Source organism: Palaemon carinicauda, chromosome 25, assembly GCF_036898095.1.
Source record: "Palaemon carinicauda isolate YSFRI2023 chromosome 25, ASM3689809v2, whole genome shotgun sequence".
Classification (NCBI taxonomy): Eukaryota; Metazoa; Arthropoda; class Malacostraca; order Decapoda; family Palaemonidae; genus Palaemon; species Palaemon carinicauda.
In genome coordinates, this window is record NC_090749.1 from 84,023,234 (window position 1) to 84,040,733 (window position 17,500).

The 17,500-nt window shown below is 38.1% G+C and overlaps 1 protein-coding gene across 2 annotated transcripts; it reads right to left on the reverse strand.

Annotated features, from left to right (window-relative positions):
* Window positions 1–7,152: 7,152 nt before the first annotated feature.
* LOC137618677 (uncharacterized) lies at window positions 7,153–11,926 on the reverse strand. Of its 2 annotated transcripts, XM_068348823.1 has the most exons (3): window positions 9,562–11,926; window positions 8,782–9,127; window positions 7,153–8,543 (listed from the first exon to the last, which is right to left on the reverse strand). In XM_068348823.1, exon 1 carries the CDS (start codon window positions 11,924–11,926, stop codon window positions 10,574–10,576), a length of 1,353 nt encoding a protein of 450 aa, XP_068204924.1. In that variant the 3' UTR covers window positions 7,153–8,543; window positions 8,782–9,127; window positions 9,562–10,573. The 2 variants fall into 2 exon arrangements, with proteins under 2 accessions (XP_068204924.1, XP_068204923.1); XM_068348822.1 differs by having other exon boundaries at window positions 7,153–9,127.
* Window positions 11,927–17,500: the final 5,574 nt, after the last annotated feature.

Consider the following 17,500-nt stretch of genomic DNA (forward strand, 5'->3'; position numbering starts at 1 on the left):
GTTCATGACCTCTTGGGCTGTTTGAAGACCTTCTGACTTCGTTGCAGTCCAAACTAACTAGTCATCCAGGTACACTATCACCTGAAGGCCTCTGTTCCGAAGTTGTTGGAAGATGACCTTGACTAGTTTCGTGAAAATCCTTGGATCTTTACTGAGCCCAAAGGGCAAAGCTTTGAATAACGTAAGCCTTTCTTGCCAGTCTGAAACCAAGGAAGGGGGAAAAGCTCCTACCTTTTGGAAGATGCCAATACGCGTCTGTAAGATTTATGGAGACAGTGCAGTCCCCTTGGGTTAGTAGGGTATGTATTTGCAAGATAGTTAGCATCTGTAACTCGTCGTTTAGAATGAATTTGTTTAGTGAGCACAAGTCTAGAATAATTCAAAGTGTCAAAATCTTTCTTGTGCACGCAGAATATTCGCCCTTCAAATTTCATGGATTTTGTGCAACGGAAAACTCTCTTCCGGAGTAGGTCCTGAATATAATCCTCCAAAAAGGGGGTTGCTGGTTGAAAGAACCTCTTGAACTGTGGTAGTTCCTGTCTCCATTCTCAGCTAAGCCCTTTTGAGACTATGTTTGTCGTCTTGTCTCTACTTCCTCTGCCTCTAGTTCGAATGCCTCTTCCAGACCTTCCCCTCTTACCAGAGCCCCTCTTATGAGCTTTGGCAGGGTAGAACGTGGTGGTAGCTCTCTCATACACTGGGTTGAGGGCTGAGAGACTGTGAAACCTACTGCTGGGGAAATATGTACGCCTTCTGAGGGATGGCGGCAACTGAGGTTGTTGCGGCAAAAAAAGATTCCCTTCTTTTGAAGTGATTTCTGGGCTTCTTGCCCTTGGGTTGAGTTCCTTCATTAGGAGTAAATTTTTATTTAGAGAAAATACCCTACTTGTCAATAGGGCTCTTATTTTCCTGAGCTGCTTTGTCCATTACTTCTTTAATCAATTAGGATGCCTGAAAACTTTAAATCATTCATTCATTCTTTAATTAATTTCTCAGGGAAGAGATCCTTCCCCCAGATATTGGAGTTGATCAGTTTACTAGGTTCATGTCTGATTGTAGCAGCGGCTAGGACGTGTTCTCTACATGCTCTTCTGGCTAGAAGAAAGCATGGAGATCCCTATAAAACATGATTAGGCGAGTCTTTGCCCAGATATAGAAGAGATCAAATTTGGAATAATTTTCAATAAGCATCTCTAGATAAGAATGGAAGGATAAAGAGGAAAAAAGTCTCTTTTTAGCTTCCAGTTCTCCCTTCAATTCGGATTTGGGAATCCTAGGCACTTTCTCATTAAACTGTTTGCCCCAATGTCTTTATCTAGTTTTCCAAAATTGGAAGTATGTTGGACGTCCTCCCAGATGTTAGAATCGTAAGGAAGGGCTAGAGATACAGGTTTACATTCCTCTAGCACTGGGAATGGCCGATTCTCCATTACTTTTTTAATCACAGCCTCTAAACCTTTAGAGGGAAAAGAGAAGACAGTATTCTTGGGGCACCAAAAGTGGCCTGTTTCCTGCCAAAGACGGAAAGTTGGGTATTGGTGAATTCTGCAGTCCTTAACTCCCTAACAAAAAGGGATTGAGCCTTGCCATGATCCAGAGTGATTGTTTCCTTAGGTATTCTATCATCCCTATTGGACGCTTCTGAGTTAAGCCTTACTTAGTGGTAAGGATAGCTATCCATCGATGGAAAGAATTCCAATTCCAAAACTGGCTTGGAACCAAAAACATCCCTGATATGAAGGAACCCTTCAGTTAAGGCCATATACTCAGCATGCTGCTAAGGGTTCTTAACTGCGCATTTATGGTAGGCTCAAAGCTGGGAAAGCTTTAGAAATAGGTGCCTGTTGTGAAGCTTCTATCCGTGCCGTTATGTCTGCTTGAGAACATTCATATTTGGCGGTTAGGTTCTCCATGAAAGCTTTCATGGACGCCATTAGTTTCCAAGTTACAGGGCAGCGAAGGTTTGTCTAACATTGGAACTGAGGTGGAGGTGGAAGCTGGGGCTTGGATAGAAAGTAAGGAGGCACTGGGACCTGCACTCACCTGACTATTCCGAGGCTTCAATGGTTAGCAGGATCTTTTCCCTCTCTGAAGACACATGTTGTCGCCATCCAGGCTCATGACTTTCAGAGCGTCTCAGACTTCATCATTCGCATGATCTACTGGTACCGGCAGGAGTTGAGCCGTCAGTAAATGGTGACCAAATACAAAGGACATCTCAGCCTTAGGAAAGAGGAGGTCCTTCAGTTCCAGACCGGATAATAAGGGGCACCTTGTTAAGAGCTCTTCTGGAAGACTCTTGCCCTGCGTCAGAGCATCCTCCGACATCGATCTCGAAAATCCAAGGAGACGTCATTGACGTAGAAACCAGTTTGAAGGAGATCCATGCACACCTGGCTATTGGTAGGGTCCCAGATTGCAACAGAACATCTCTCCGAAACATGTTATTCAGCGTGTTTCCGGCAGGTCTTGTGGCCACAAGGTAAATTGACCCACCTGGTACAGGGGACCGTTGAACCTCCCATGTCATCAGCGACCTGTAAAGATAAGATATTGCAATGAGTACATATCATTAGAAATCATATCTTCTTAAAATTAGTTCAAGAAAATAAGTCCTAACGTAAATAAACCTACCAACAAAGAATAGCTAAATCTAAAATATAATCAGAACACATGACAAATACCTCAGAAATCTGTAGCAATTTACGAAGCAAAACATAATGACAGTGTGGTAGGAATATGGAGGAAAAAACACATAAAAGGAACCTCAAAACCTGTGGATCTGGTCTTTCAGAACAGCCTATGGAGGGAAGTTCACTCATCATACTGCCAAGATCTGAAACAGCTGCCCCCTAGGCAGCAGCAGCTGAGAGGCTACAACTATTTCTAGTAGCCAGTAAAAGGCTGACCTGTCACTACCCCAGGTATGTCGACACAAGGCGGCAGACACATCATAAAGTCAACAGTGGGAGAGTGAACAATCCCATAGGGAAGGGTCCACACTCAGGGGAAGTACAAGAATGAAAAGCAGTTAATAAGTGAACCTGTCAAGACCTGATCATTATCATTAACTTATGAAATGTGGGGGTGGAGCCCATAGGATAATGAGAGCCATACAAGACAGCCAGGATGCTAAGAATTAGAAATTCAAAGGATGTCCTGAAAACCAGGCAGGATCCAATCGACCAACCCTAGAGGACAATGTTCCTCATATGTGGGGTAGGAAAGAGCAGAAGACTAGTCTAAGACTGCAGCTGAGCGGCAGAGAGGGTGAATCATAGTCAACACACAGCCAGTGCTACAAGAACTCAAACTGGCAATATAGGAAGCAGAGATAGGAGGCGCCACCTCTTTCTATATAGGCTAACTTTGCAAGGGAGTCAAGAATCTATAGCAACAGGAATATAGCACAGGAAGAGAGGCAGCAGACATAGAATAATCACTGCCAAGGTAGCAGAGGAGAACACCAAGGGGTGCCTACTCTACGCCAAGACAGGGCTAGGCCATAGGGAGAATTGTGTAGGCAAGCATAACCTACCTAGCAGGTGAAGGAAAGTTAAAATGCAAGGGTTAGATGACTAGACAAGAGGAACATAGTTGCAGTACAGTCAGGTTATGGCCTAACGAGGAAGGTAAGGGACAGAGAAACACCCCAGGATGGTCTCTAAGGCAGCAGAGAGATTGCTAGCCAAGTGAGGAAAATTCTCACCTACCTAGACCTTGAAAGATATCCTACAAGTATTGCACTAACAGACACAAGGGAAGGGGAGGGAATTGGTGGTGGTGAGAGACTCAGAAATGGTGAGGCAGGATAACAGGAAGGCCTAACAGCAATATTAGAGTAACAATAGTATTCTAAAGGGGCTGCCGTGATAGGGCACATAGGACAAGTCCTCAAAACCAACCATAGCCTACCAATGATTAAGAGAGAAGCCTAATAATGGTTAAGGAGACACAGGAAGGTCTACTGGTCAGCATAAGAACTAGGGCTAAGGCATTCCAATGGGTAAACATAAGTAGACACAGGGAACAGGATTCCAAGACCTGTGCTGCCTCACCAAACATAGAGGATAAGTGGAAAGGGAAATCAGTCACTGTAGGGTAACTGAAAATACTATCCAACTCCTAGAAGGACCTCCAAGACTGCAGCTCCCCGCTGTGATGAATTCACAGCATTGGAGGATAGACAGCTTCACCTGATCAGTAAAGTTTGGTGAAAGAAGGGTATGGGGCATAGTGAAAATTTTACTAGGCATGGCCACCGGCTAAGGTAGGCTATCCTAAGTCAATGCTGATAAAAACACGAACAAAAAACACCAAGGAAGGATTGGGGGATACCATAAACATACCACACTTTAGAATAAAAAAAAAATCCTATTCCTACAGTAAAATGACTAGATAACTAATCTTTCCTTAGCGATTTGGAACATGGTGTAATGGCGTCGAAAGCATACCAGCCTCGGGACAATAAAAGTAGACAATTCAATAAAAATACTGGGTTGAGACGCAAAATTCTCCAACACACGAAAAAGGGAGTACTCACCTTAGTCAATGAGGAAGGAGCTGAAGCATCCATGATCGTAAATAACTCAACAAGCTAAGAAAAGAGTAGCAGAAACTCTATAAGCGACCAAAAGAGATTGTTCTGCAAAAGGGGAATGGTTTAAAAGGAAATGTATTAGTTGTAGCACATTGAGATTGGGAGTTGCAATGGCTCTCCTGCCCACGTATCCTAGCCACACTTTTCTTTCGATACAAGGTTTACTCTATTCGGGGAAGGAAAACCATGGCTTGCTATAAACCCATTCCTGATTTATACATGATATCTCTCGGGATATTTGCTCCGTAGGTTAGAACTCCTTTGATATCTCGAAGGTAAATTTCTCTGGTATATCACTCACGGAAATATCCCAAATAGAAGCTGCCAATGAGGAACTTCCATAGGACGACATGGGTCGAGCCCAAAAGGATACTCACTAGTAGTGGTGTAAGCAATGCAATGTATTTTTAATGTAGCCCTGCTTTCAGAACAAAGCTTTATTCAGTATTCGTTAAAATATCTAAACATAAAATCTGTAGTAATAGGTCAAGATTCTCGTGATGAAAAATAAATAACAAGTAACCTGTAAAGCTATCAGCCATTTTAATTATTAATTACTGAAATTTAAATGCTTTCTATCACATGAATAGAAAAGAAGGATTGCATTTCATTACTAGAATGAATTTTGAATTATATTTAGTTGTGAGGTGTCTCGAATGACTGACCAATCAGCAATCGCTAAATGCCCATCTTGATTGGATCGGTCTATCACTATATGTGACACATCCATTATCAATTGGGTCTAGTTTTGTCTCTTTATGTACAGCGATCAGGTGATTAACGAATTTAGACTCTTATGACGAAATTTTCAGCCTTTTTTTTTTGTGCTTCTAAAAATTACCGAATGGAATAGCATTTATTGGTCGTGCATAAAAACTTCATGAAATTCCAAATGAGAAGTATAAGATGAACTATATGGACTTAAATATCGATTAAATTTTTAACTCCTTGAGAAAATCGTTCTTACCAATCTTGTATGTCCTGAGCGTATTATTTCTTACAAGACACTTCTTGATTGCTGATGCCATTAGCGAATCTCCTGGGAATCACAGTACATCAGACAAAAAGCACCTGCAATTCTGATGCCAATGGAATGTTGAACGTTTTTATCACTCTCTCAAAGCAGCTATTCTGTCCCGCTGTATCGACTCCAACTGGTTTACTCAGCGTCCCTGGCTCATCTATGAATCCAAGATCACTTCTAAAGGCGATCTGTATGTCTCAGCAGCTGAAATGGCGTATGGCGACTCATTCAACGTTCCTGCTGAATTCTTTTTATCTGAACTTCCTTCAACAATCTCCAGCACCTAAGATACATTGTGCGAAAATTTATTCCATGGCGCCAGACTCAAACAACCTGCAAAGCAACACAAACCAACAGATTTCCACAATGCATCACTAGTTGTTCTGTGCAACGACAGTAGCAAGATAACATTTAATTTTCCTTATCCCTTTAGCTTTAGCTTTTCTTTTCCTTTTTAGACCAAAGTCCATTCATAGCAGTTTGTGTTGGGGGCTACATGGTCACCTTGGATTACCTTGCAGTTCTTGACCTACACCAGCTTAATCCTTTTATACAGGAAGTAGTCAATCTGGGAACAACTTCCCCCACTCCTTTAAGTTATTAGGTGTTCCCTTTTCTTCTTAAAGAATGCGTTTACTATTGCCATGTAAAATGGCACAGCAAAGTCCACTACACTCTCTCCTTCTGTGTTTCTCTCCCCAATTCCATTGCCTCATTCTCACTTCCAACATGGCCTTTCAAATCTGCCCCCACTATGACTCTCTCATGTTCTTCTAGTTCTTGCATTACTCCCTCCATGTCTCTCCAAAAATTTCCCTTCTCATCTTCTGTGCAACCAACTTGTGGTGCATATGCACTTACAATATTCAGAATCTCTCCTCCATAACACATCTCCAATCTGATGATACGGTCATTCTTTCTATGCACCTCTATCACCGCATTTTTCAGCTCACCAGACAGTATTATGCAAACTCCATTTCTACGTTGTTTATTTGCTCCGCTATGATATAGCTTATATCCATCACCCAACTCTTGGGTTTATTTCCCTTCCATCGTGTTTCCTGCACACACATAACATCTACTTTCTTTTCTCTCAAGTCAGCTACTTCTCTACCTCTCCTAGTCATGGACCCAACATTAAGCTGACATTTATATATATATATGTATATATATATATATATATATATAATATATATATATATATAAATATATATATATATATATATATATATATATATATATATATATATATATATATATATATATATATATATATATATATATATATATATATATATATATATATATATATATACGACCATTCGCCTCTTAATACCCTTTCCAGCATTTCACTGATGCAAGTACGAAGCGGAGCTCCAAACGGCCATAGACAATAAATAACAAGACATTTAATGATGCCTTAACTTAGATTACTTTCATAACAGAGCTCTTATCCAAATTTAAATAGCATTAAATTTGAGTATGACATGCGAGTAAATATATAATATGGAATAAGGAAAACACTACGAAATTTAGTTACTTTACTTAAAATTAATTAAAGATACATATAAAGATAAGGATTACGATGATAACAAGAATAATGACACCAAAGCAATAACGAATGTAATTAACGAAACTCTAGGAACGTTAACATTGTACAGCATTACTACAAATGACAAAAATAAGCAGGCAAGTAACAAATAAATCGATTATCAATACCCCGTAGACACAACGGGAAAATAACGTCAATATTAGCCACAACAAAAGGCAGAAATACATAAATACACAGCAAGTGTCAACAGAACCTTAAATGAAATATAGTAATACTTACAATTTAACATGTACAAATAATGTAACACTTTTGTATATAATCCAGAGTTATTTACACTATGACAAATCCAAGAAATCTCAATCCCTGGTGGCCCTCCAATGGCCCAAGTAAACCATCCAAGGACTGAAGAATACAAACATCCAAACAACACGCAAGGACAACACAGACAGACACGGGAAAAATATGAACTACAAAACATTTACAATGTACCCTACAAAAATACAGTATTTACATAAATTCAATACTCCTAACATCCCCCTCCTTAAGTCGAAAACCATGTTAAAGATTTTCGACTAGCCTGTCGAGTTAGTTACTACAGCGTGATAAAATGTCTGCTCGAAGGTTATCCTGTCCACGGATGTGCTCGATCTTTAAATCAAACTGCTGCAAGGATAACCACCACTTCATGAGCCTTTTATTTTTGGTTCTCATCCGGCCTACAAACTTTAGTGGCTCATGATCTGTGAAGACTAATATGGGAGCAGGACTGCCAGAAAGATAAACTTCGAAGTGCTCCAAGGCAGTCAAAAGAGCAAGTGCTTCCTTTTCGATTGTGGAGTAATTTCGCTGATGATTCTTTAGTTTCTTTGACATGTAAGCAACAGGATGCTGCATGTCACCTGGCCCTTTCTGCAAGAGTACAGCGCCTATTCCAAGGTCACTAGCGTCGACCTCGACAGCAAAGGGAGAGCCAAAATCAGGAGCCTTCAGGACAGGGCTACTGGTTAGGAAATCTTTGGCTCGTCGAAAGGCTTCCTCACAAACTGGTGTCCAAACGAACTTCTTCTTGCTGCTGGTCAAGTCAGTTAATGGGGCTACTACTTCAGAGAAGTTTTTACAAAACCTCCTATAGTAGCCTACCATCCCAAGGAATTTTCTTACTTCACGTCTGGATCTTGGGCAGCTTAGCTTGGTGATGGCGTCTACTTTGGCTGCTACTGGGGATACCTCACCGCTGCCAATCACATATCCAAGGTATTGCAGCTTTGCATGGCCGAAATCACTCTTGGTTAAGTTAATTGTCAAACAAGCCTGTCTCAACCTGCTAAGTAAATCCTTCAGCATAGAAAGATGTTCCAGCCAAGTATCTGAAAATACAACAATGTCGTCAAGATACACTCGAATACCAGGCATATTGCCGATTACTTGATCCATTAATCTTTGAAAAACTGCAGGAGCATTCTTAAGTCCAAATGGAAGGACTGTATATTGATATAGTCCATCTGGAGTAGTAAATGCTGTTAGGGGTTTCGTGTTATCCGCTAATGGGACTTGATAATAACCCCGTAATAAATCAATCTTTGTAACATATACAGCATTGCTTACCTGATCTACGAGGTCATCCACCCTTGGTAATGGATAAGAATTCGAAACTGTTACCTCATTTAGTCTTCTAAAGTCAGTGCAGAGTCTATAGGAGCCATCTGGTTTTTCAACTAAAACACATGGCGATGCCCAAGGACTAATACTTGGCTCCGCAAAACCATGTTGCAGCAAAAAGTCAGTTTCCTTCTTTAGTATGGCTCTCTTTTGAGGGGAAACTCCATATGGGGCACTCTTCTGAGGTTCTGTACCTGGCTTAAGCTCTAGCTGATAATCTACCAATGATGTCTGGGTAGGCACATCCACAGATCTCTGGAAAAAGTTCAAATAACTTTTTCAAGTCACCAGCCTGTTGAGATGAGAGATGATTAAGTTTACAGTCAATGTTATTTAATGCAAGTGTATTATTTAGAGGTATGCATTTACTTCGATCTGGAAAATCTATTTCACTAAGCTTCACATTATCTTCCACAGTTGACTTGCAAATCAAGCTGACATTGTCACATTGGGTCTCAAACTTTTTTAGTAGGTTTATATGCACCATCATCTCGCTTTTTCTCTTTCCCGGAGTAGAGATGACATAATTATCCTTGTTTCTGCTCATCACTGTATAAGGACCTTCATATCTATTTTCAATTTTTTTCCTTATGGGTACTAGCATTAAAACAGATTCACCTGGCCTAAAACTTAGTGTCTTAGCCTTATTATCAAAATTTAATTTCATCTTATCTTGAGCTATGCTTAAATTTTCATGTGCAAATTTACGAGAGCTCTCTAGCTTACCTTGTAAGTTCTTAGAATAATCTCCTAATGTTCCCTCTTTCGTCTGATCTGACCACATGTCATAGAGTATCTCCAAAGGACCTTTCCTTCCATATAACAACTCGGCTGGGGAATATCCAAGACTTTCTTGTAGAGTGTTGCGGATGGCATACAACACGAATGGTAATCCTTCATCCCAGTCTGTCTGATGTTCCTGACAGAACTTCGTAAGGGCATCCTTCAACGTCTGATGGAACCGTTCCAGGGCTCCTCTACTCTCTGGATGGTATACCGAGGACAAGGTATGTTTAATGTTCATAGCTGCCATAACCTGTCTAAATAAATCAGAGGTAAAGTTACTTCCTCTATCAGTCTGGACAATCTTGGGGATACCATACGGAGTGAAAAATTTTATCAAAACTGGGATCAGTGTCTTAGAACTTATGTTCCTAAGTGGATAGGCATCAGGATAACGAATGGAACTGCACATCATTGTAATCATATATTGATTCTGCTTCTTACTTTTGGGTAAAGGACCCACACAATCTAATATGACTTTGTCCAAAGGCTCAGATAAAACAGGGATAGGTTGTAAAGGGGCAGGTTTTATAATCTGATTCGGCTTACCAACCAGCTGACATACTGCACAAGACTTACAGTACTCTGTGACACTTTTCCTTATACCAGGCCAGTAAAAGAGTTGAAGAACTGCACTCAACGTCTTCCTTATTCCTAAGTGTGAAGAAGATACATTATGTGCCATGTGTAATACTTTTTGCCTTAGGCTCGCTGGAATGACAATCTGATTCCTGATTTCCCAAGTTGAACTTGCCGGAGTATGCAAAGATCTGAACTTCATCAGTAGTCCATTCCTCAGGTAATAGCATACTGGCTCCGTATTGATCTGGTCTTCTGCAACAACTTCACTGTAAATAGACTGCAAAGACAAATCTTCCTGTTGAGCTTTTATAATGTCAGAACATTTCATATCAAAAAGATTATCAGAGTAATCAAAAACATTACTTGAATTAATTTAATTTTCAATTGAGTTTACAGTATTTACCAATACTACGTTATCAGTCTTCAAACCAAACTTAGTTTCTAGCACACTTTCTTTCTCTTTTACATTACCTCCAAAACTATCAGTTTGGAATAAACTATCAATATTGATATCTACGTCAACTGTACCAACAGCATCTTTTCCTAAAGTACCTGACGTAGTACTTACATTGACGTCCTTGGTCACATCTGTTCCACGCTCTCGTGGGACTTCTACCACAGCCAGACTTCTGCTGCGCTGTACAACACAAGAAGGATACAATACTGGATCTTCCACGGGGCTTACCTCTAATGGAGTGTCAACAACTATGGGACTAGGTACAACCTTCCCTCCTGCCAAGTCGTTCCCCATAAGAAAATCAACACCTCGAATAGGCAATTCATCCACCACCCCAACTGTGACATAACGAGCTAATAAACCACAATTTAGATATAACCTACACAAGGGAACTGTTACCAGTCCACCCAAACTTCTAACCACCAGTCTATCGGATGTAAAAATCTTTTCCAATCCAGGAACCTTTCCTTTTACAATTAGACTATTAGAAGAACAAGTGTCCCGTACTATCCTAACAGGCACACTTCTACCTAGGTCATCTGACACTGACACCACCCCATCAAACTTGAAAGGAGCAAACTCATTATCTAACCTATCACACTGAGAAACAGGAATTTCCTGCTGGACCTTCCTAATTGCCATATTTGATCCCGAAGATTCGCTCTTCCCCTCCTTATAATTACTAGGACATCTTGCCTTCATGTGACCAAGCTGGTTACATTTGTAACACCTAACCTCAGACAGACTTCTACTGAATGAGCCAGAGGATTTCTTCTCCTCTGATACATTACCTGGAGATTTCTTGGATTGTCTTTGACTATGTTGATGTGGTTTAATTAAACTGTAATTCTCAGCTAACACAGCTGCTCTCTGTAAAGTTGTAACCTCACGCTCAAATAGGTATCTCTGAACATCAATAGGAACACCTCTAATGAACTGTTCAAGTAAAATGAGCTCCCTATATTCACTTAAGGTAGTGACACTTGCTGCTGTATACCATTTATCATGTAATTTAACAAGATTATGTGAATATTCAATATATGAATGCGAATCAAACTTCTTATATCTTCGAAACTTAAGACGATAATACTCAGCCGTAAGCTCATAAGCTTTCAGGATACTATCCTTAGTAAAGTCGTAATCATTACTTTCACTAGATGTTAACGACAAAAAAACTGTTCTAGCTTTACCCTTTAATGACGGCTGCAAGATTACGGGCCATAAACGCTTAGGCCACTTCAAATTAAGCGCAAGTCTTTCAAAAAGCATAAAGAACTCATCTGGATCCGCTTCATCAAACAACAATCATTTTAGAAGCCTTAACAACATCAATTACCTGTTCACTTTCATCACCTTGGCTCACGTTATCTTTTATCGTTCTCTTTTTCTCCAACAGCTCTAATTGATATCTGTGCTCTCTTTCCTCTCGTTCTATCCTATCCCTTCTCTCTAACTCTTCACGCTCTCTCTCTTTCCTCTCTCTCTCTCCTCTCTTTCCTCTCCAACTCTTCACTCTCTCTCTCTTTCCTCTCGCTCTCTCCTCTCTTTCCTCTCCAACTCTTCACGCTCTCTCTCTCTTTCCTCTCGCTCTCTCCTCTTTCCTCTCCAACTCTTCACGCTCTCTCTCTCTCTCTTTCCTCTCGCTCTCCTCTCTTTCCTCTCCAACTCCTCACGCGCTCTCCTCTCTTGCCTATCTCTCTCCTCTTTTTCACGAGCATACTGCAATTCTAACTGCTTGAGAGTTAACTGGGATCCCTCTTCATCTAATAAATCATAAGCTTCCTCTGGCAAAGTCTCCCCCTCAACCAAAGCATTTATAACAAAATTCTTAATCTGAGATTTCCTCCACACCTTTCTGACAGATATGTCATAATTCACTGCTATAGTGAACCAGTCATCCTTCCTCATGCGATGATTACGCAAATAGTGCACACTTGGGTTACTGGAAAAATCACTAATGCTGAAAGGCTCCATATTCAAAACTATACAATCGACAAAAATTTAACTTCAAGATGTAAACAAAAGAAAAATGAACGAATGCATTCACTTTAACAAATAAAAATAACACTTAATACGCAATCTGATTATTCTTAAAGAGCACAGCACCGTATTTTTAACATTAACACTTCACGGCAAAATACTAACAAACATATGGAAGGCAAAATGATAAACATACGGAAATATAAATTTATAACAACTTTAGCTTTTAACGGTCACTTTGATTTACTCCGCAAAACAGATCCCGGACGGGCCCCCAAATTGTTACGACCATTCGCCTCTTAATACCCTTTCCAGCATTTCACTGATGCAAGTACGAAGCGGAGCTCCAAACGGCCATAGACAATAAATAACAAGACATTTAATGATGCCTTAACTTAGATTACTTTCATAACAGAGCTCTTATCCAAATTTAAATAGCATTAAATTTGAGTATGACATGCGAGTAAATATATAATATGGAATAAGGAAAACACTACGAAATTTAGTTACTTTACTTAAAATTAATTAAAGATACATATAAAGATAAGGATTACGATGATAACAAGAATAATGACACCAAAGCAATAACGAATGTAATTAACGAAACTCTAGGAACGTTAACATTGTACAGCATTACTACAAATGACAAAAATAAGCAGGTAAGTAACAAATAAATCGATTATCAATACCCCGTAGACACAACGGGAAAATAACGTCAATATTAGCCACAACAAAATGCAGAAATACATAAATACACAGCAAGTGTCAACAGAACCTTAAATGAAATATAGTAATACTTACAATTTAACATGTACAAATAATGTAACACTTTTGTATATAATCCAGAGTTATTTACACTATGACAAATCCAAGAAATCTCAATCCCTGGTGGCCCTCCAATGGCCCAAGTAAACCATCCAAGGACTGAAGAATACAAACATCCAAACAACACGCAAGGACAACACAGACAGACACGGGAAAAATATGAACTACAAAACATTTACAATGTACCCTACAAAAATACAGTATTTACATAAATTCAATACTCCTAACAATATATATATATATATATATATATATATATATATATATATATATATATATATATATATATATATATATATATATATATATATATAAATATATATATACACACACACACACACACACACACATATATATATATATATATATATATATATATATATATATATATATATATATATATATACATATATATATATATATATATATATATATATATATATATATATATATATATATATATATATATATATATATATATATATATATATCTGGAGAAATTTTCATCAATTTCAATTGGCTTCATCCCTGCGTGTTATTTTATAATGCCAGTAAAATATTCGGTTTTTGATCATTCATCACAAAGAAAGGATCCGATTCGTCTGTTCCCTATGTTACACAAGAGACAGTTGAATTATCAAGTTTGTTAAGAAAGAGGTAATTTTATTGTACGAGCCAGAGAGCCATGTTAGAATTAGCTGAAGGGTTCAACAGGTTAATTTATGATCATATTATATTGTTTAAATGGCCGGTTCTTTTTAAAGTTTATCGTAAAGAGAATTCAATAATCGAGTATTATGCTCATTTTTATGCGTTCCCAGGAGATTCTAGATCAGTGTGCAATCATACATTAATGATGTAAGTATAATGACGTATTCTTTACTAAGACATATCCATATATATCGTTTTTTTTTCTGAGTTAATTAGCAAATAAAGATAATGTTTGGTTGATATATGCAAAAGTAATGTTACAAGAAACACACATAATTATACTTTGGTATTTCATCGGAATATGCATATTTGTATGTTTGATTTTATATACTATCTTTCTTTTTTCTCATCCCACATCTACTCCAAACATTATTTAGACCTTTAATGGTATTTCTAATGGTATTATGTAAAAATACACAAGCACAAGCACGAACAAAGAAAGATAATACTGAGTTGTGTTCAAAAGTATAGTGTAACAGACGAATGCAAGCCAATGTTAATGAAATATCATTATTTTGAAATTGACTTAAATCCTTATGAGCTAACAGGAGCTAATCCTTTATTCCCTAAATAGTTGAATACAATCATCAAGAATAATTATTTTCTATGAAAAAATTTAATGTTTATGCTTTATATCCTCTACATTGAATCATCTGTTTTTTTTTTTTTTTTTTTTTTTTTAATCTGGAAACTCTTCTGTATGGTATTGGTTATCCCAAGTGAAATGACAGCTTTATACATACCCGAATTAATATCCATTCATTAGTACTGTTAATTATCCCATATCAACGTCGTCGATTTTTCTTGGTGGGATGTAATGATACGTTGGTATTCTTAAATTACATTTAATTGACTTGGGATTACATTGCTCCTCAGCTCGTAATCGTGTCTTAGCAACTTCTGACTCTCGAGTGAGAATATGTAAACAGTAGGATCGAATCCTACTGCAATACAAAATTAAGAAGAATCATATCCTAACTTTAGGACAATTAATGAATGATTAAATAATATACACTACTACACCCATGCACGTCCCGAAACACGTTCTAACAATGCAATACTGTGCAATCATTACTCCTAATACCCGTAGCGCCTATAGTATTACAGTACAAAATACATAACAGAAACAATATCAACCTTTTCAGAGAAAGTCCAGATGTTCCCCAAAAATACAAGACCTAACTGGTCAGGATTCACACGAGCTTATAGCGATGGTGAGTATCCTGGAAAGTCTGTGATCACCGTTTTGCCAATAATGAACCTGAAACCATTTTATGAAACACATCTATAGTCTACGCTTCTGTTTGTTACTGAATTTTGCAATCATCATGGTATGGGAACTTCTCATATTACATTTGGGATTAAGACGGTAGAAATAATAACAACCCTCGATTCACTCTGCAATGAAAGGTTCCAGGTTGACTGAATGGTTGCCAACAATCTATGGAGAAAGCGCTCCGACATACACTGAATCTGGTAAGGCCATTTCCAAAGCACTTAGGGGACACTTTTTGGTGCACGGTGCTTTAGTTTGCTTGAGAGAGAGAGAGAGAGAGAGAGAGAGAGAGAGAGAGAGAGAGAGAGAGAGAGAGAGAGAGAGAGAGAGAGAGAGAGATGGGGGGGGGGGGAGTGAAAGATGACACCACACACATGAGAGATGCAAGAGACGTTACAACGATCACAAAAGACGAGAAAGAAAAACTTTACTTAGCCTGTGTAGGAGAAATATTCACAGGGAAGACTTCCATTATGAAGTTTCAGCAGAGAGATGTTGAAGATTATAACAAGATTGTCGAGATATTCGAAGAAGATATGGCTACAAAAGACAGAACCGGCAATGCCAGAATCAGAAGTTTTGTGAATGGTAAGTAAAAAACGCCAACTTTTCATCAGGAACGTTATCCCGTGTTTCAGTATGTAACTTCAACTCATGGAAATGGCTTTGTATGTTGGAAACTTTTCCTGAGAGAAGTTTTATTTTCTTTCTTTCTTTCTTTCTTTCCTATGGAAAAAGGACCGGAGGGAAATGGTTCATGGACTTTGCAGCAATGTATGAGCTATACATGACAGATTAGGTCCTAATAACTCCTGATAAGATATTGAAATTTGTGAGATGCAACTAGTTTACGATATATTTTAGCGTTTGGTGATTTTTATGAAAAACAATTACATCAGTGCATAAGACGACATGGATGACCATGAAATATCCGAATATTTATATGAATACTTTTCGCAATTCAATAATGAGAGTAAAATCGTACGGTGACGTTTAGGTTTATCAGCATATGATCATTATTCTATTATCTATGTGTTCTGTTTTCAATTTTTTCATTATGCAAAAACCCACAATATGGTGGAAGATTATTTAGCTATGGACATCAGCTCTTCTAGGAGAAGGACACTACAATATCAAACCATTGTTCTCTGGTCTTGGGTCGTGCCACAGCCTCTGTACCATGGTCTTCCACTATCTTGGCTTAGAGTTCTCTTACTTAGGGGTACACTCGGGCACACTGTTCATTCTCACTTCTCTTCCCCTTGTTTTGTTGAAGTTTTTACAGTTTATATTGGAGATATCTATTTTAATGTTACTCTAAAATAATTATTTCTTCCGTGTTTCCTTTCCCTCGTGGGCTATTTTCCCTGTTGGAGCCCCTGGGCTTATAGTATTTTGCTTTTCCAACTAGGGTTGTAGCTTAGCAATTAATAATAATAATAATAATAATAATAATAATAATAATAATGATAATAATAATTGTTTGGATTTTAAAACAATGGAATTAAAAAAGCTTTCACTTTGATCCTCTTGACATCACCAGTAGGCATTCAAACTTCATAAACTCTTTTTTTTTTCATATCAATTAGTTCTAATTTATGTAAAGTTCTGTTCTTGAAAGCAAAAGAATAAAAAATCACAAGGATTCTTAATATGGCGAAAATATGATATTTGTCTAAGTTCAGGCAATTTTCTCAAGATATCTGCTTTCATTTAACAAAAAAAAAAAAAAAAAAAAAAAAAAAAAAAAAAAAAAAAAAATCCCTAAAAGCACTTTGAGAGGATTTTGGATATGCTAATCTGTATAAGATTTTGCTTCTATTTCTACTAAATTCCTTAACATAACTTTTTTACTCCGGGTTTGAACCTTTTGGGTCTTATTTTTACTAGACAAATATGAGTTTTTCTCGAGGAGACAGGAGGAGTTGTCTAGCGAGGAGCCAGCACAGCGACACGAGGCAGCAGTATAATTATGTAATGGATACGATGTAAATAAGCAAGACAGCTGCATAGATCAAGGCACAGGCGTCAGAAGGATGAGATGCCAGTTT

What these genes read in the sequence shown, in the direction of transcription:
- LOC137618677 (XM_068348823.1), bottom strand. Translation starts at nt 11,926, where the DNA reads ATGCTTTTTGAAAGACTTGCGCTTAATTTGAAGTGGCCTAAGCGTTTA.